The 21,325-nt window shown below is 37.9% G+C and overlaps 1 protein-coding gene across 1 annotated transcript in view; it reads right to left on the reverse strand.

The window, feature by feature from the left end:
- INPP4B (inositol polyphosphate-4-phosphatase type II B) overlaps positions 1 to 21,325 on the reverse strand; it is an 832,665-nt gene that overhangs the window by 73,264 nt on the left and 738,076 nt on the right. The window contains 7 exon segments of the mRNA XM_047718523.1: positions 4,097 to 4,194; positions 8,992 to 9,132; positions 13,967 to 14,084; positions 15,065 to 15,188; positions 16,017 to 16,076; positions 16,078 to 16,107; positions 16,109 to 16,194. Coding sequence (XP_047574479.1) covers positions 4,097 to 4,194; positions 8,992 to 9,132; positions 13,967 to 14,084; positions 15,065 to 15,188; positions 16,017 to 16,076; positions 16,078 to 16,107; positions 16,109 to 16,194 — 657 coding nt within the window.

Here is a 21,325-nt window from a genome sequence, read left to right on the forward strand (position 1 = left end):
CTGGGAAATCTTCTCATATGAATGTTTTCTTGTCCTAATGGAGTCCTGTTACTTTTATATTTCACATTATTTTGAGTTTTAATATTATAATGTTCTTTCTAATTTTATCCTTCACTGAACCAGCTTTGCTCCCTTGGTCTATTTTTTAAATGAGAGGTAAGATAAATAAAAACACTAAAAAATGGAAAGTGTTAACTGAAAATATAAGCTCAAAGGACACAAAAATATTTTGGTTTAAATAAATTGCACCCTGTTAACTAAATCTTAGTTCAGCAAAACTAACCTTCAGAGTGCTTGACACTCATGCACAGCTTTTACAAATTATAGTTAAAGATGTTTTAATTATTATGTTACAAGAATTTGATAGGATTCAGGGAAAACCATGACGAATCTGATTTTTAAAGTGAATATAGTGGTTGTGAAGAAACTCTTTTCAAGGCAATTTCCTCTGATGCTACCTAAGGACCAGGAAGACCTGACAGACAGTGGTAGACCAGCAGGCCTAAAGTATACTGGCCTCTTTCCAAACCTCATGTACTCAGAACACCAATCTTAAAGAATTATCTGTGACCTGGTATTGGATTTCTTCACCTGTCACAGGGGCTTCAGCCAGGCATGGCAGATTTCTTTTTCTAAAAGCCAGAATTCTCCTTCTTTCCTCTTAAGTAAAGTTCTATCTCTGTATCATATGGGAGGCATAGTCCTCTGCTCTCTCTTGGGGCCCCTCCTGGGCTTTCTGGCTAATTCCAGGGGCCCTATCATTGTGCCCACCTGTAGAAGCCCCAGGTAGAGTGCAAAGCAGATTCTTAGCCCCTTGCCACTGTCCTGCAATTTCTATATGTCATTAAAATTTTCATCTCTCTTGGAAAATGAAACTGAAGAGAAACAAAAGAGAAAACCCTCTTCTTTGATTTTACTATTTTCAGCCTATCTTTTCATTCCTTGCAGTCACTGTAAACTTTCCTGGGAGGGTGGCTTTTTCTCTGGTTGTCTGCTTGTACAACACGAGTTCTCTTTTTAAATGCCTCTGATGTGGTTCCAGTCCATGTTTTTATGTAAATGACTCCATGGAATGTCATCAATGCTCATAACCACCAAATACAACAACTTCTCTTGAATCCCTTTTTCTTCATCGCATTTGTAAATTCTTGTTTACCTTGTCCTGGCTGAAACCCTTCTCATTTAACTACAGCAATGTTTGATGACCCCCAATCTCTAACAATTCCTCCATTTTTTTTTGTGGGTTCTTTAATCTTTCTTTCCTTGTACTTATGGATAGTCTCCTATCATGTATGTTTTCTCATATCAGCTGAAACGGATTTATTCATTCAATCCCAATATCACAAAAGTAAAGGACATCCCTCAAGGTAAAACAAAAATTTGCGGGGGAAGAAAGGGAAATTTTTTACTTCAAAAACATGTCGAGTTCAAGTATTTAATTCATAAACAATAAAAAAAAAACAGGGTTAGTAAGTTAATGAAGAACACATCTAAAATGGATTAGTAAGTGAAAGTCATGTTTTTAGAGGATTAATTTATTCTTTTAACACTGACACAAATTATCTCTTAATTTCACTTGTGAAAGAAACAATAGATTATACAGATTATGGGTATGAGCCAACATGGTAGTTTTTTCCTCCTTTACAAATAGTTTAACCTCTATTCACACTGTTAATAAAGCTTTATAGTTTCTTTCTTGAATGGAGTGTAACTCGAATGAGGCTTTGAGTTATAATATTTATGCATGAGGTATAACCCTACATATGTCAGTATAATTACATAGGTCAGGTTTGGAAGTTTGTTATGGAAACCAACCAAAGTAATGTCACAAAATTCTGTGCCAAGTCTATGACAGTGTGATCTCAAAAAATGTTGACATAATAGGAAATAAAGTATCAGGAAAAACTGTGTTAAGACAACCGTCCAACTAATGAAATACAATTGGTCTGATGCAAAAGTCTACTATGTTTTCAAGGATGAAATATATTTACAAGTCATAAACACATTTAGTTATATTTAATTAGCAGAATAGTATATAAGGCTTAATGTTTTCAAGTTTTTTAAGCTTTTGTTCCTATGAAGAGTTTAAATGACTTGAATGTAGAGATTTTTTAAAAATTTCATATCTCAGGCAATAACTCATGACATATATATTTCAACAATGACTTACACATATTTCTTTTTAAGGTGAAATAATTGTTTTTTATATAGTACTGAAGTCCTTCACAGACTTTGCTAACAATCTACTTTTAAATATAATATATAATTTGAATTTCTTAAAATGTTTTTAAAAGATTTTATTTATTTATTTGACAGAGATCACAAGTAGGCAGAGAGGCAGGCAGAAAGAGAGAGAGAGAGAGGAGGAAGCAGGCTCTCTGCTGAGCAGAGAGCCAGATGTGGGGCTAGACCCCAGGACCCTGGGATCATGACTGGAGCCAAAGGCACAGGCTTTAACCCCCTGAGCCACCCAGGCGCCCCAAAATATAATATATAATTTGAAGAACGATGGCACATCATTGGTTTGCAAAAATCAGTATGGATTAGAAATCATGTGGAAGGTTTATTAAAACACAGATTACGGGCAAACTCAATAGATCTGCAGAGGCTTGAGAATCTGTATTGCTAACAGGTTCCCAGGTGATGCTGATTCTGCTGGGCCCATGACCATACTTTGAAAGGACTGGTAGAAACCACGTTGTTTATAAGAATTCTGAGAATTACTTACATCCAAATTTTAGGTCACTTGTAAAAATTTATCTACTCACATCCAAGTTAAAATAAACCTTTTTTGATTAGCTACTAATACCGAATAGTTATGTTTATATTATTAATTTTTCAAGAAATTAAATTTAGAATTCACAAGTATGCTGGCTGCCAAAAAGTCTCCCTGCACTTAATTTCATTTTGGCATAAAAATAATATTTCATGTGAAAGAAAATAATATAAAAACCCTGCAAGTGAATTTTTCTAACTATCCACACTTGAACTTGCATATACCATTGTAATATTCTGATGCAAGATTTGCTGGCTTATGAAAAGTCCTAAATGCTCTTCCACTGAAGGTATTTCAGAATAAGTATGAGACTACAGATCAGTGAACAAATTGCCTTGTAGACTTTTATTATAGCTTTTCATTAAAAATATTAAAATATTTCGTCCTTTATTAAAACTCAGTTTCTTATCATTGTAAATGTCTCAATATTTCAACATATTTATACTACTTATTGATGAACTCCAAACACATTTCTTTTTTTTTTTAATTTTCTAAGATTTTATTTATTTATCTGACAGAGAGAGAGATCACAAGTAAGCAGAGAGACAGGCAGGAGAGAGGGGAAGTAGGCTCCCTGCTGAACAGAGAGCCTGATGCAGGGCTTGATCCCAGGACCCTGAGATCATGACCTGAGCAGAAGGCAGAGGCTTAACCCACTGAGCCACCCAGGTACTCCCAAACACATTTCTGATTCTCTGGTTTCGAAATGCTCAAATGCTATGTGCTTAATTTTGTGGGAAAAAGAAGTGAACAATGACCAAAAAAAAAAAAAAAAAAAAAAAAAAAAAAAATCCAAATGATACATTTCTATAGGCCTGGATGCCTCAACAGTTTCACATAAATATCACAATAAATATATTCAATAAATTAATTCCTTTGTCCGTATTACTTTTCATTACCTGTACAAACTTGTATTCTACCTGATTTTCTCCTTTTATATGTGTGATCTGATACAGATTATAAATCAGAAAGTTAAATAATTATTAAAGGCTCTTACACGGTTAAGAATTACATAAAATTTTTATTGGACTCGACTGAGATTTCCAATTATAAGTTTCTTATTTTTAGATTTTTGGTATTTTCCAGCGGCACTGAAATTAATGTCCTAGCATAAGCAGCAGGACATCGAGAGCACAATCAAGGCAGGAAGGCAGGTGTCAACCCTGCCACCTCGGCAATCAGTCTCCTTGGTTCAGATAATCTCAGAGTTGCTCTCCCATCCTTACCGCACGTGTCTTTCTCCCATTGACCTCTACGTCTGGCCTGAGAATTTATAATCAAGAAATTATTATTGACACTTTCTGAGGCTGGCATACTTACAATCAGGTGGCATCTTTTCCATAAATGCTGTGTAATACTCTTTTAGAAGTTCAAAATTTTCTTGATTAATACTTTCCTGCAAAGAGACATCTCCAAACCTAAAAATAGAGAACAAAAAAACAAAAAACCAGTTACAGGTTACAAAGAAGCTCCTGGAACTAACACTTTTCACCTCTTCTTTTTAAGTAGGTGGTAAGAGTTTCCTAAGGCGTCTATTTTTTTTTTTTAGGAGTCTTTTTTAAGCTACATTGCGCAATGGTTATTTAAACACATTCCAGTCTCCACTGGCCCTGATTCCACCAATCCCCTTTCACACACCAAACTATTTTTGCAATCATCAGATGTGAAGTCGAATGAAAACCCAAATCTATAACACCAGCTCCTGTGTTTGTGCGTGGTTGACATGTAGTTAATGTTAGTTTGCCGACCTCTGCAGGGTGGTATTTCTACAGTGCCCAAAACCCTGCCTCTTCTTGTTCATCCCTCGAATCTTCCTCCTCACCCATGACAGCTTGAGGAGGGGCCTAGAACACCAAAAGCAGACACCTGGCTGGACACAGTCTTGTATACACTGTCAGATGCTGCAGGCACATATAGATCTCTACAATCTCTGGAGAGTGGTTTACGACTGTCAACACTTCTTTTTCTATTGTTTGTTTGCTTGTTTAAGAGAGGAAGGGGAAGGGGAGGGAGAGAGAGATACACACACACAGAAGGGGCAGAGAGAGAAGGAGAAAGAGAATCTCAAGCAGGCTCCACATCCAGCATAGAGCCCAGTGCAGGATTTGATCTCATGCCCTTGAGGGTCATGACCTGAGCTGAAATCAAGAGTCAGATGTTTAACTGACTGTGCCACCCAGGCACCCCCCAACATTTATTTTCTGTCCACACCATGAAGGCAGACAGCCTCTGTAGTGGTGCTCTTCTGTCTCTTTACCACAAAACTCTCCACCTGTATATCACTGACCTTGTGTTTTTTTTAAGCATGTCCCAGATTTAAATTCATGGTCAAGTTGTCCCTCTATAAAAGCATCATATGTAAATGGCTTCCAATATGTTATCTCCATCCAAATCTGCATTTCTAGATATCAGTTGAAAGCTTCAGTGTGAATTATACCAACCCCTTCAAATGCAACATAAGCCCAAACGGAAACCACCCCCTCCTTTTGTTTAAAATTAAACTTGTCCCCAATACTCTGCCATTAACTCAGATTAAAATCTAGGCACTCTTTCGGATTTCTTCTTTTTTCGCCATTCCATCCGCTATTCATTGATCTTTTCACATGTCTGACAGACTTTCTTTCTTTTCCTTTAACACTGTCATTATATAGTAGGCGTTTAATTACATCCACTCCAGACTGGGTATAGAGCCTCCCCAAAACTCCGGCACTATGCCTTTAGTCTCCTTCCCTTCCAGTCTATCCTCTACACCATGGTCATTCATTAATTCAGATCATTTATTCATCCAACAAATACTTATTCAACATTGACTACGTGGCAGGAGCTGCACGTGTAATAAATGAAATGTTGGAGAAGTGAATCTAATACCTGTTCTTCACATCAGCTTACTAAACCTCACTACTTCCTCTCTCGCTGTAATGACAGTCTAACCTCCTTAGTTTCACATCTAACTTCTCCACAAAGGCTTCTAAACCCTTGTGGGAATGGAGTTACCCCCTTCTCCCTCAAGCAGCAACATACTGATGCCTTTGCGACTTTCCACATGCTATTCTCTCTCTCACTAGAATGTCTCATCTTCCTTGTCTGCTTGATCATTTCATCCTTCAGGTGTTATGAGAGGCTCATGTACTCCATGAAACCTCCCTGAGGAATTCCTCTCCCATCTGTGAATCACGTTCTTTCCTCCCTTATTCCTGCCCCTTCCACATCTTTGCTTATTGCATGAGTCAAACTGTCACATATTACTTGTTGATCTGGCTTCCTTATGGGATAGTAAGATTTTTTAGGACAGGGATCATGCCCATTTGTCTTGTTACACTGCATGTTCCCTGTGTCCCACAGATCGGCACAGTAGTGCCTGGTGCAAGGTCAATGTTCAATATCTATACTGTTAAACTTGGAGAATAGGAATATAGACCCAGGAAAATCTACAGGCGAGGTTCTCTGAACTCTGGAATACACTTCTAACTTTTTCAGACATTATAAAACAAATAGTATTTTAAAAATGTCATTCTTGCTGGAGTGATGTCATCATTATGGACTTAATGTTTATGTCCTCCCCCAAAAATCACATTTTGAAGCCTCAACTTCCAGTGGCTGTGTTTGGAGATGGAGTCTCTAAGAAAGTAATTAAAGGTCATGAGAGTGGGGCCTTAATCCAATAGGATTAGTGTATCCTTGTAAAAAGAGACACCGGTGAGCTCACTCTCTCTGTGTACACAAAATAGAGGGTCAAGGAGCACACAGTGAAAAAGTCAAAGAGAGCTCTCACCAGAAACAAACTGGCTAGTACCTCTGGTACTATGAAATAGTACCATGAGATACACATTTCTGTTGTTTAAACCACCCATTCTGAGGTATTTTGTTAGGGTAATCCAGAATAATCAGTATTTACTTAATTAAGAATGGATACACGTAACATACATTTTGGCAATAGGTAAATATGTAGTAAAATATTACACCAGGATTACATAGCATACCTAATTTATAGATGTCGCCTGGTAAAGCTCAAAATTAAGAATCAGAGAAATAAGGTTCAGAGAACAGAGAGGAAGTGATCTATTCAGATCAGTAGTTAGTTGATGTCAGAGTGCCAACCTTCTTGCTTCTCTTTGAGTTTTTCTCTACTTTGCCATTTTTGTCTCTGCTTCAAGTTTTAAATGTCTTACAGCTTCCAGATATGAAAAAAAAGTGTATATATGTGTGTGTGTATACACACAGACACACATGTATAAAATATGCAAGAGAGATAAGAGAGAAGAAAGGGAAGGGACCTTTTATTTTTATATTTATTTATTTATTTATTCTTTCTTTTTTTTTTAAAATTGAGAGAAAGTGAGAGAGGGGATGGGGGAGGGGCAGAAGGAGAGGGAGAGAGAGAATCTTAAGCAGACTCCAAGCTCAGCATGGAGCCTGATGCAGGGTTCAGTGTCATGACCCTGAAAATCAAGACCTGAGCCCAAATCAAGAGTCAGACACCTAAGAGCCACCCAGGTGCCCCATGAGAAGGGACTTTTTAAAACAAAGTGACTAACAACTGAAATAGTCACAATGGCATAAATTATGCAAATTAACCTAATGTAAAGGGCTTGAAAATACAATGGTAACTACAATGCTAACTTTTCCTTGAAAATCCTGTAAATGGTGACTTTCACATCTCTCTAAAGACCACACTCAGAGGCCTTAATTTATTAAGTCAAACCCAAACATTCTGAATCTAGTATATCAAAGAAGAGACAATTGATTCAAAGTACTGTGCTGGGCTTTTTTTCCTCCAAATTGTATAATTTATGTTCATAAATATCATTTACCTCAACCATCGGACTTGCTGTGAGGCACATATACACAGATAACTGGACTATATCTCCCTTTAGGGATTGATGTGGAAAAGTGCTCAATTATCAAAGTAAACTTCTTGTACCACACAGTGAATAAAATTATATTCTGATTTACGCATATTATAAGAGATTAATGCTTTTACACAATTTGAAATTAAACTTGAAATACAAAGCTGCCACCTAATTTTATAACTGACAAGTGAGAATTATGCTGTCCAGGAAATACCTTTTGGATAAGCGGGACAGAAGGAAAAATCACTGGGAGAGAACAGATAAAAACAGGCACCTTGACTGTCACTGAAATTCAGGAGGACTAGAAATGTAGTAGCATTTTTAATTTAGTAAAAGACGTCAATACAGCTTTAACACATACTTACCAAGTCATGGCAAAGAATATGCTAGGTGCTTTTAAACTGATACCTATGGGGGAAGGACACATTTGGAGAGTAAATTATGTACAAGGAGCATTTTAAATATGGAAGACTATCAAACTCTCCAAAAGTTCTGCCCATCAGAGAACTTTTCCAGCCAGGCCCCACAGCAGGATGGCAACTTCTTTCTCCAGAATCTCTTAAAAATGTATTCTAGGAACTTTAAGTCTTTTTTTTTTTTAAGATTTTTTTTTTTATTATTTATCTATTTGACAGAGAGATCACAAGTAGGCAGAGAGGCAGACAGAGAGAGAGGAGGAAGCAGGCTCCCTGCCGAGCAGAAAGCCCGATGCGGGGCTTGAACCCAGGACCTGGGATCATGACCTGAGCCGAAGGCAGCGGCCTAACCCACTGAGCCACCCAGGCGCCCCTCTAGGAACTTTAAGTCTTAACCACACTTTCGATAATCTCTACATGTGAACCGTGTAATAAGATACAAAAAAGTGTTTTTGACAGTAACTCACAGGACTGTGTATAATCATCTGTTGTTAGACTAAGCAAGTTATTACGAAAAGATGTGCTAACCTCCCCCAATAACAACTATTTTAGTAAACAAAACAAAAGGGAAAAAATGGACAGACCTAAAAGGTCCAGAAAAGTTTGATCCAGTTGGCTGAGTCTCTACAATGTTGAAATACATATGAATGTAAGCCATGTTAAAATTGGATACACACGCGGTATTTGGAACCGTGAAGAAAGTTTATATCCATGTAAATAATTTGGCATTGGCATTCAATATTCCCTCATTCCTTTGCCGTGTTTAAATTTGATGTGGGCCAGGAATCTGAAATATGAGTATTTCTCTTTGCCTTCTCAAATGACTTGCTACGATAAAAAGGCAATATGTGCCCGTGAGTCTGCCTGAGTTCCATGCGGGTGGGAGTTGCTCGGAAAACTCACAACCAAAAACAACCACCGAAGTCCCAGCCTTCTACCTGAAGCTTACCTCTCTGCCAGAGTTTGTTGTTCGTTGATTCCAATATTAAAAAGTACTGGATACACATGGAGCAATTGTCCCTCTTTAATCTGCAAAGGCAGTGCCTCAAACATCCGCGCGGGAAGCTTCACCTCCACCACATAATGCTCACTGAGGACAGCGGAGGACAAAGAGAAGAAGCCTTGTTTATTCCACTCACTGTTACGTTAGAGTCATTGGAAAGAGACGAGGGGTTGGAATGTAGAGCTGGTTTAGGTTTGGGGCCGCTATCTGCTTATTTTCTGGCATTAATTCGTTCGGCAATCATTTTGTTCACTTCACTATTAAATTACTTGGCATAAAGAACTATTTACAGTTTAAAAAAAAATCCTCCATTTCTCTGAGTTCCTTTAGGAAAGGAAAAAATGTTTAGTTCATTTGTATACCAGGGTTATGTGCCTAAGAGACTCAATATTTATTTTCTTGATTTAATTATTTTTAAAACCCAGTCAATCTCAAGAATAAAAAAAGTAATTTAATGATGGATTTTTCAATATAGGGAAGCTAATAAACCAAATCATTTAAGATATTTTTGAGCATGGCCTGATTGTTCCTGTTATTGATGAACCTCCCTGTTTGTGATGGCTTGATGGAAATGGAATGGTTTCATTACGTAAGATGTAACCTTTAGGGGTTTCTGATCATTTTTGCAACATGAGCATATCACAGGAATGTTCTTCCTTCCCCCCACTGGAAATTTCCATTGAAAATTACCCCTAATGTTCAGTGCTGAAAATTTAAATTAAGATTCACAGAACATGGTCAACAAGAAGAATTGCTTGTATATTTTTAAACTTGACATCACTCGATGCAGTGTGAACTGAGTATTGAGATGTAGAAGAGTTTTGCTCAGAATTTATGAAAATCCATGTGTTTCTGGAGCTATCTATAGTGCTGGGATTATAATACATGTATGGGGAAAAGAAGCACTCAACAATTCGTGAGTCTCTTTGTGGAAATATTTTTAGTTGTCTAGTATAACCATCCTGAGACAAAACTACTCCGGATGATGGACTCAGACTTGTTTCTTACCTGAGCTTGGAACCAGAGAACCAGGAAATTCCATGAATCCAGCAAGCAGGGATGTTATTAGCACTACCCTCAGATGAATGGACACATTATTTTTCTTTTTAAAATTGCTCTCCGTGCCCTTTACAAAAGCCCGGCTAACAGAGTGCCGATGTTTATTTATTTCAAGTCTTTCAAGAATCTGAGAAGAATTAATGAGTCCGTCCATGTGTAAAGGTTGCGCTGAAGGTGAAACATTATATAATGTTTTATGATAACTTTTTGTCAGTTTTATTAAAATAGAACCGGCATGAACTCATGCATTTTAAGTGTATAATTCGGAGTTTTAGCAAATTTATAGAGTTGTGAAATCCTGACTGTAATCCAGGTTCAGAATACTTCCATCACTTTACAAACAATCTCTCATGCCTGTTTGCTTTCACACCCCAATCCCACTGCCAGCCCCAGGAAACCCCTGATTTATTTTCTATCTCTGCAGATTTTACTTTTTTACCTATTTCATACAAAGAGAATCATATAATATGTAGTCTTTTGTATCTAGCATTTTTCATTTAGCGTGATGTCTCTGAAGTCATTATGTTGTAGGCTGTATCAGTAGTTTATTCCTTTTTATTCCTATTTATAGCATTCTATTGTATAGATAACCACGTTTTGCCTATGTATTCACAAGCTGTTGGCTACCTGGGATACTTTGCAACTTGGACTATTATGAATAATGCCATCAACATTCAAGCATTAGTTTTTCTGTGGACATATGGTTTCGTTTTCTCTTAGGTATGTAACTAAGGGTCATATAGTAATTTTAGGTTTAACTTTTAAGAAACTGCCAAACTGATTCCAGAGTGGCAGCACCACTCTACCTGCCCACCAGCAATGTATGAAGGTTCTAGGTTTTCCACATCCTCGCAAACACTTTTTATTGTCTGACTTTTTGATTATGATGATTTCCACTGTGAGCGAAGTGGTATTGAATTTTGGTTTTAATTTGCATTCTCCTAATGACTAATGATGTTGACCATGTTTCCGTGTGTGTATAAGCCATTCATATATCTTATCTGGCAAAATATCTATTCAAATCCTTTGCCTATTTTTTTTTTTTAAGATTTTTATTTATTTATTTATTTGACAGAGAGAGAGATCACAAGTAGACGGAGAGGCAGGCAGAGAGAGAGAGAGAGGGAAGCAGGCTTCTTGCTGAGCAGAGAGCCCGATGCGGGACTCGATCCCAGGACCCTGAGATCATGACCTGAGCCGAAGGCAGCGGCTCAACCCACTGAGCCACCCAGGCGCCCTTTTGCCTATTTTTTTAATAGGTTTTTTTAAGATTTTATTTATTTATTTGACAGACAGAGATCACAAGTAGGCAGAGAGGTAGGCAGAGAGAGAGGAGGAAGCAGGCTCCCCACTGAGCAGAGAGCCTGATGCTGGGCTCCATCCCAGGACCCTGGGATCATGACCTGAGCTGAAGGCAGAGGCTTAACACACTGAGACACCTCGCTCCCCTTGGATGCAAGGCTTTTATCAGATATATGATTTGCCTATATTTTCCCAATTATGTGGCTTGTCTTTTCATTTACTTAGTGATATAATGATATTTTTGCTTCTTGATAGTTTATAATTTCGATTAAATCCTATCAAATTCTGTATTTTATGAATCTAGAATTTCTGGTCCTATCTAAGAACTCTTTCCCTAACCCAACTTAATAAATATTTTCTCCTAGAAGTTTCAGAGTTTAAGCTCTTACATTTAGACCAATGATCCACTGTGAGTTAGTTTTTGTGCATGGTATAAATTGAGGTTCAAAATGACTTTCCTTGTGTATGGATAACCAATTATCACAGCAACAGGTTTTGGAAAGTCTCTTCATTCTCTGTTGAATTGCTTTGGCACCTTTTGTCAAAAATCAATTGACCCTAAAGGTAATAGTTTACATCTGGGCTCTGAAGTGTGTTCCGTTGATCTGTATGTATATACTTATGCCCATACTAGAGGGTCTCCATTATTGTGGTTTTATATTAAGTTTTGAGATCAGAAAGTCTAAGTCTTCTTTTGCCCTTTTATAACATTGTTTTTAGAATTCTGGGTCCTTTGCATTTCCATACAAATTTTAGGTTTAGTTTGCCAATTTCTGCACAAAAGACTACTGGGATTTAGCCAGCAATTGCACTGAATCTATAGATCGGTTTGTGGAGAACTGCCATCCAAACAATATTGAGTATCCTAATCTGGGAACATGGACTGTCTTTTCATTTATTGGACCTTATTAATTTCTCTAAGCACGATTTTGTGTGTTCTGTGTACAATTCTTAGAGTACTTTGTTAAATTCGGTCTGATGTAATTATTCTTTTTGACGCTATTGTGAATGAAATTGTCATCTAAATCACCCGTTTCCAGCAACTTTTTAGGAGTGTGTTTTTTTCTGCTTTCCAATCCAAATCAAGTCAGCCCCTCTGGTAGTGAAACTGCTGGTCCTTCAGCCTGTGTTACCCCCTTAAAACTGTGCCGACTGAGCTGGGTTTTATGGGAGCAACACTGGGCAAGAGTGCCACAGACACCATGTATGTGTCTTAATCAATATCCACTGGTTTTTCATTATAAGTACTTGTAAGTTTGTGTGCACATTTGACTTATTTCTTTTGTCTCAAGGTCATTGTTTTTGGCAATTCTGTCCAATTGTGATGTTGATGTTTGGAGAGAGGATTTACCAAACTGCTCACTTTGCCATATTCTGTAAGTTCCACTCACATCTGGTTTGTAACTTTTGAATTTAGATACAACCTACAGACTCCCTCAGAAAAAGCATCTGTCCTCTGCTATACCCAATGGCCTGGTAAACTTCCCATATCAATTGTAATAAAAGTATCAGTTCCCCACTTTTGATCATATAGAATGGTACTATTTTCCAGGTGTGTATATGAACAATTTTATTCTTCTTTCTTCCAGTGCACGGAAAATTAAGCATTAGTTCACAGATGATATATTTAGTATTATGAGGATATTTTTTCTTTATGTATATGAAATAGTCACCTTTCATTCAGTCATGTTTCTCTGAGCAGCCTTTATACAAAGTTTAAAATAACGTATGTTTACTATAGACAAGAAAGCAAGTTCATTTTGAACTTTTATACTTACTTTCTTTTCCATCTGTCTCCACCATGAAAAGGATTTTCTCTTTGCACATTCATATTTTTTCATTATGATCTAAGAATGTTTCAAATTTCAAATATCCTCATGCAGCACTGAAAAGTGCTAATGCCAGAATGGTTATAATTTGGTGGGCTTCCGACTAAAATGATTTACCACAGGATATAACTCTTCTGTTGGAGGTCTACTCTATGCACCATCATTTTCTTAATTATTTCTGATATTTTGCCCATCATTCACTGACCTTCGAAGCTATTTATTTAAAAACATTCTCGGAAATTTCAGTCTGTGAGTGAATTGTCAAAAATAATTAAGAAAAATGGTGGTATATGCCCCTGACACAGAAATAGATCTTTTCTAAAATGTTGCTGCTTTTAACAGAATTTAATTTAAAGTCATTTCAGGAATTATGACTCTATTAGCCAAATGATTCCAGCAAAAGTAAAAACACCTAGAGCTTTGGACTAGATAGTAAGAAAGAGAAAAGTGTTCTTCTCGTGCCTGCTATTCTTTTGAAATCCCTCATATTTCATGGGGGACCATCACCATGCTCACCTCACTATCACACACATTTATAAACATTCATGAACCTTCTAGTTTTTCAAGATCTTCCCCTATTATGTCACTTACATTCATTTCTCCACCAAATTGGAAAAAAAGGAACAAAAGAAAATTTTCCAAACCAAACCTTAATTCTCTTTGGCTCCTCTGTCAGGAGTTAAGACAAACATCTAACAAAGCCTGGTCCCAAGGAAATGGGTACCACTTACCGCCTTCCTGTTATAACTGGCAAGACATCATTGGATTTGGCTTCAATTATTTTAAATGCGACTTTCTTCAAATCTGAAATGCCAACAGCCATGTCCTCTAGCATTCCGATTTCATCACCTACACAAGGGAAAAGGAGCATTGTTACAAACATACTATTTAAAGGAAATGTCATTTGGTACTACATCTCCCTGCTGGGATTTGTTCTAGCATTTTAGTGAATGAGTTTCTGAATGCAGTGAATATACTCTAAATGCTTTTCCTCAGAGGTTGAAGAATTTCACCAGTGAAATAAGAACCATTTCAGTGGACTCCAGCAGTCCAAGTACCCTTTAAGGGAAAAGAAAAATGTATACATTTGCAGGAAGACTACAGAGAAGTTTTAACTCCTTTAGGAAACAGAGTATCATGCAGCTGTCTTTCCATTGATAGGCATGATATCTGATTTCTAGAAATAGAGATAGATCCACACTATCCAATAGAAATATAATGCAGATCACATACAATTTTAAATTTCTTGATAGGTATATTTTTAAAAGAGTAAAATTTATAAATATGAAATTAATATTAATAATATATTTTACTCTAACTCAGTATATCCCAAATATCATTTCAGTTAAAAATCAATGTAAAATTATTCATTTTTTTTTTATAAAACTAGTTTTTACTAGTCTTTTGAAACCTGGTGTGCATATTTAGTAGATATTGATTTGGACTAGACACATGTCAAGTGCTGAAAAGCCACACCAGGCTATGTATTAAATAGTGCAGTTCCACACATTAGAGAGTTGGGACTTTAAAAATCCAGTCATTGAAACTATGTTGGCAGAGAGCCTTTTATATTAAAAAGACAGATGTCTGCTCAGACTCCACTATTCATACTCCATGAAATAATCTATAATTCCATTTTCAAAACATAATGGGGGTAAGAATACAGTTACAAGGTCAATGAATGCAAAGAACTGAAAGTTACATTATTTCTGTAATGCTTAGGTCATCAAGGTTATTCCACATTTTTATGTTTAAACTGCAGAAATCTATAGATCAAATATCCTTATGAATGAGAGTATGAGTTTAACATGTACTAAAGCGATACTCACTATATGTACTTAGCAGTCCTTCATACTGCACTATCAATCCCACTGTGTGAAGCTGCTGTAGGAACCCAGGGTCATGCAAACTTGTGTGTAATTTAATGATAAAACCACAAACCAATCCAGCAAGCTAAAAGAAAAGAAAAAAAGTCATTGAAGAAATTGACTGGAGTCAGCAAACTTTAATTGAAAAATCCTTAAGATTTTTGAGGCATCACAGAATTAATTAAAATTTTTCAAGTATGTGAAACATTCATGAACTAGTGGAGGACATGGACAGTTTGATTAAAATATTCCCTTTCCTTCTGTCTCCCTTCCTCCACGTGTAGGTCTATAAAACTCAGCTGTGGGTTTTGAGGCAGAAGGGAAAAGAAAGGCCCCCAGGACAAGCCACTGTGACAGACACCAGCCTCAGTGTCATGAGACAGGGTTGGCTGAAGGCAATGGAAGTGGTCCTGTTAAATCTTGCCTTTAAGCATTACTGCCCTGCAAACTTATTTTATAGACAAACAAAACGTATAAGAGGTCATTATGAGGCCCTGTCCTGGGATTCATTAGGGAGCTGTAGAAATGGGAGATGGCAAACAGATCCCTTCTGCCAGTCTCTGCCGCCACCTCTGTGCAAGGCAGGCACCCCTTTCCTTCCACTGTGTGCTGTGTGGGGACCTCAGGGCATAATATGATGACAGGGTGGGAGGCCTTTTCTTCCCTGATTCTCTGCACCGTGAACAGAGCATACATTTCAGAGACTTGGCCACCTCTCTGCAGAATTAAATCCTTAAGATCTCAAAGCTGTTTCTGTTCAGTTCAGATTTATTATGGATTAGGAAAACTGATACTAAAGCTTCAAGTAAGGAATCTCTTTAAAAAAATGAAACTACCAAAAGAAGACCTCTACCATCACCGAGGATACCTTTTAGCCACCCAGCCCCATGCTGTGCTCCCAAGAGGCACCTACTGACTTGGCTGAAGACGATGTGTCCCTTCTGAGCGTCAGCATCAAGCACTGGGGCAAGCTTGTGCGCAAGTTCCTGAAGGAGCACGAAGGTCTAGGGACTGCTTGGCTCGGCTCACCACTTCTCCCATGCAGTCCTTCAGGGTACGGATGAGGGGATACAGCTGTTCATACCAGTCCTCTGCAGGGAGGAACGGGGGTTGTAAGAACAGGGAACAGATGAAGGTCTCGGGGATGGAAACCAGGTTATTCTTCTAGTCAAGGTACACACACTATTAAGGATTCACAATTGATTCGATTTGAAGAGGTCTGATCCAATCTCTCGAATTCCAGATGTCTGCCGTCAGCCACCTTTGGATCTCTCTGCTGGGTATACTTACCATATGTACAGTAGAACTCCTCTCTGGCCTGCTCACCTCCAGTCTGGGGACCACCTGTGGCCTAGTGGGTGGTGTCACCAAACTCCTTCCAGGCTGGAAACCAGTTTTCCTGGACTTCTTCTATGATCTTCACATTTTGGGGACATTGAATTAGTTCTACTGTTGTAGAACCCACCAGACAGTCACTGTCCCCATGCCCTCCGCCTTCATCACTTCTCAGTCTTCTCTGGATCCATTACTATCCCTCTCCTTCCAGTCATGCCCTACCTGAACCTTTTCTTAACAGTGTCCCCAGAGTCCCTGGAGGGGACTTTCTAATCTCCTCTAATTCCATCCCATCATTCACTCCCTCCCCGCTCTACTTTAAACATTGTAAAAACACTAAAGCGTTCAGAATAAAGTCCAAAGGCATAAAACAGCCTCCATTACCTCAAGTCTGCTTACTGCTCCAGTCTCTCCTGTCAGAACATTCGCACTCGCAGTCTAGAGTCCCAGGTGAACTGAACATGTGTACTTCCCTGTCCTGCTGCCACCCACCCCCACCCCCACCTCAGTTACTGAAGTTTAAGTTACTTACCTTTGTGCCTACAATTTCTTTTCTTACTGTTCTAGAACTATCCACACACTATTTGCTCTGTAAGAAAGGGAGCTCACTGACAGCAAGGAATTTATGTTTTAATACCCGAGCCCAGCATAGGTCTCACATATGGCAGATATTCAATCAGTTTTATTTTTATTTATTTTTTATTATTTATTTATTATTTATTTTTAAGATTTATTTATTTGGCAGAGAGAGAGAGAGAGAGACAGCGAGAGAGGGAACACAAGCAAGCGGAGTGGGAGAGGGTGAAGCGGGCTTCCTGCTGAGCAGGGAGCCTGTGGGGCTTGATCCCAGGACCCTGGGATCATGACCTGAGCCAAAGGCAGACGCTTAAACAACTGAGCCATCCGGGTGCCCCTCAATCAGTTTAATTGAATGAGTAAGTTACAATAAATATAACAAAAGTTTTTGGTTTTTATTTATTTATATTTTTATAAAAGATTTTATTTATTTGAGAGAGACCGAGAGAGGGGTGAGAGGGAGAGAGAGAGAGAGGGAGAGAGGAAAGAAGAGAGAAGAGAGAGAAAGCACAAGCAGGGAGAGCAGCAGTCAGAGGGAGAAGCAGACTCCCCACTGAACAGGGGGCCCGACATGGGGCTCCGTCCCAGGAGCCTGGGAATATGACCTGAGCTGAAGGCAGATACTTAACCAACTGAGCCACACAGGAGCCCCATAACAAAAGTTTTTAAAGATATAGGCAAATATGAAAAAAATCAAGTTTTTGACAATTCAAATAGGCTTTCTTCAAATCAGGTACAAAACTGAAACCATCTGTGTTTTTTGTATGTCTAGATACTTGACTTGTTTCAAGTATATAATCATGATGTTGGCATATGATATGGGAAAAAGTTATATTATATTTTAGTTTATTTGGAAATCAAGGCTCTGATAAATGTCAAATCCTACACATTTCAGACTGTGTGACATTTCATTAACATACAAATAAATTAATAGTAGTATGGCAATGAAATTTAATAGAAATGAATGTATGTTGAAAATTAATTATAATTCAGGACCTGAAATGATATGATCTTCTCAGCACAAAAGTGTAAGTTTCACCATGAATGATGTAAATGGTCAATAACCAGTTCAGTCCTTGGAAGAGTTATAGGGAATGATATAAACAATCATAATCACTATTGTACCTTATCTACCATCACTTAGTTATTTTATGTTGTGTTGTAATAGACCAAATGAAATAAACCAAAATGGTTGAAAGAATAATTAATGACCCAAACTGAATAAAAAGATGCACTCTTGTTAATACTTTATGTAAATGCTTATGTGATACTATAATGCAAAATACATAACGAGTTATTATTTTAAAATATTGTAGAATTACATGTTACAGTAGGAATAAAAAAAACACCAGACAAAGGGGAATACAATGAAGGCCTATTAAATCTGTAATCATTTAATGAAGGACTCACTTGTGGGCAGCCTACAATGAAATTTGGACAACGATTCATTTAAAACAAGCATTGGCTAATTATTGATTTTTATGTCATAAGTATATGTAAAAGGGCATATGAAGGTACATCAGTCTTATTTTCAGAATAAAAGACACATCAGTAGACATCTGAAAGGAATAGTCCTTATTCTTATGTTTTTTTTATATTTACATTCTTCTATCTCCCATTTCTCTCCCACTCTATAATTCCCAATATGAATGTTTACATACATATATTGATTCACTGACACATACGTATATACACTAAGAAAACAAATATTTCAATAAATTGACTGAGATTTACATCTTAGAAGAGAATAGAAGGCAGCATGATTTTGTTTTGCGCTCAGGTCTGTAGAGACCAGTTTCTATTCAACAATCTCCAACATAAATAAAGCTTGTGTGCAGTAGGTGGCGCTGCCTTATTAGGCTGAAGTAGAGCTAGGTTGTCCCTACTCAGTTCAAGTACCTGATCTATATGGCTTTATACATAGCGTGTGCGGGTAGTTTAGGAACCTTGCATCATACTCTCTTGTGTCAAGTGATCAGTAAGTTGGTCAAGGGTGTGATATGCGCTTCCTAGTTAGAAAGTGGAAAATTAACTTAAGGGCACACTTCTCTTGAAAGACACTCAGTGACAGCTAAAATTTAATATAGCTCTTGGTTCTTCTTGAAGATCTTTCTTTGCACATTTCTTCATTAGCACCAGGATAATTTCCTTACCCACTTCAAAACCTATCCTCATAGTTATTTAACCAGTTGATTCTTACTCATAAATTGCAATCACATAAAGAAAAAAATGAGTCTGATTTCTAATCTTAATAGAATTAAACTGAAAACCTGGAAAAAAAATACACTAATATTTTAAACTTAGGGGCATTGTTAGCTGCTTGCCTAACGTCAGAAATATTCAGTGTCTCCATTTACTATAATTATATACAGTTTTTGTGGCTAACATTTAAGGCAAATGACAGTATAATAAAACATTAATTCTAAACCATAAAAATACAAGTTTGTGAGTGAGGCAGAATGCCTTAAAGATAGTAGGAAGATTCCTATAGAAAAATATAAGTGAGAAAGCTAACATCACATTTTTTTCTGGCCAAGAAACAATTTAAGTTGAGCAGATACAGAAAAAACTGCACTGGCAAATGCAAATTGCAATGACTACAGGTTCTGGTCCCTGTTAATATTCACTCACTGTAAATCTCAGGTTCTCAAATAAACACAATGGTGTATGACAGGTCAAAGAAAGGCTGGAGTCAGTTCATAAATGGGCTTTTTGCTCCAATGAGCTTTCCAAATCATTCTCACAAAGGAACAGCAAATGCTTTAGTTTTCTCTTCAAAAATATTTTTGGGAGGAGAATAAAAGGTACAGCTCTTGACAGTCTTAAGACCATTGTCATTTCCCCCTCACCTTCCTGCCTCTCTCTACTTCACAATTTCCATGGTGCTTACTTTGTTCTCAAGATAAAGCCCATTTTCTGGTAGGGATGAACTGGTGTTCATTTTGGGCTATCCGGTCAAAATAAGAAGTCCTGAAATGCACACATCCAGTTTTCTGAGTTTAATTACTTCAAGTTTCAACTAAGATTTTATACAACACACACACACACACACACACACACACACACACACACACACACACCCAGTGAAGCTAGGTGGCTAGGGGCTCTCCACCATATAGTCACTTCACAAACACCTCTCTGGGAGCTAACCGGCTCAGCAGACACTTAAGTGCCCACATCCTCAATTCTATCCCTCTGGGCTCCTTTCACTGACAGAGGGGAATATAAAGAGAATGTTTTATTGTCTCTATAAAAACTTGCTGAAACTCCTTAACCCTGAGACCAAAAAAGCAGAGTCTTTCCTTAGGAAAACATAAAATGCATGTGGCTTAGCTGAGCTTTTCCTGAGCTTTGTGAAGTGTCCTGGAAGCCATCCAAGCAGAGCCTGTTTTCCAGCCCTTTACTTGCTTCTATAATATATTCAAGTGACGCTCACTGAAGGATTCAAAGAACGACTGCCAGGTGCCCCCCCACCCCCTCCATACGCCATCTATTTCCTGTACAGGATGTTCACGTCCCCTGAGCTCAATGGCTCTTATGTTACCCAGGAGGAAAATAAAAGAGCCAAATACCAACCAACTGCCGCAGAGCAGAATGCTTTCTTTCCAATTTCTGAGCATTTTCTTCTCAGGTGTTTGGTCTTCTTTGCTCATTTAAAATAATTAACTCCACACAAGCTTACAGCCATTGTTATTTTTGTTATCACAACTTTTCAGACACAGAAAAAAAGAAAAGCTAAAAGATTGCATGCCCATTAAACTTTATGCAAAGAGATAGAGAAGAAATGAGCCCAGCTTTTAGGATTCACCTCAGTGAAGAAGATGCTCACTGTGAAGCTAAACAATTAGAACAGCCTCTAAGGAGGGCGATAAAATCCCCAAGGTTGTGAGAACAGAGACCAAATACATAACCAAGAGGGCTTTGATACTGTGCTCAAACCTCAGGTCCCACAGAAGGGCCAATGGGTTTGCAGTTCAGGGCTGGCAGTGGCAGATTTTGCTATCCCTGCTCAGAGTCCTTTTTGCTTTGATGGACCTATGTCCTATATCAGCCCACATACCACTACCCACGTGCCCTCTGAGTGAAGGCCCAGTCCTTCAGGCACAATTCTACAATCTGAACAGCATAACTTGGAGGGATTGGTCAATGATCAGGCTTCCTCTCCACATACTTCACAGCTAAACTCCTTTGTATAAGTATAAGACATGTGGCCATCTTTGGTCATAGATCATGGACACCTGCCCACTGCCTCCAAATACCTGGACATACTCCAGCATATAGGCTAATGATGTGCTGGATGAATAATCAGGG

This window comes from Lutra lutra, chromosome 2 (assembly GCF_902655055.1).
Source record: "Lutra lutra chromosome 2, mLutLut1.2, whole genome shotgun sequence".
NCBI classification, from domain to species: Eukaryota; Metazoa; Chordata; class Mammalia; order Carnivora; family Mustelidae; genus Lutra; species Lutra lutra.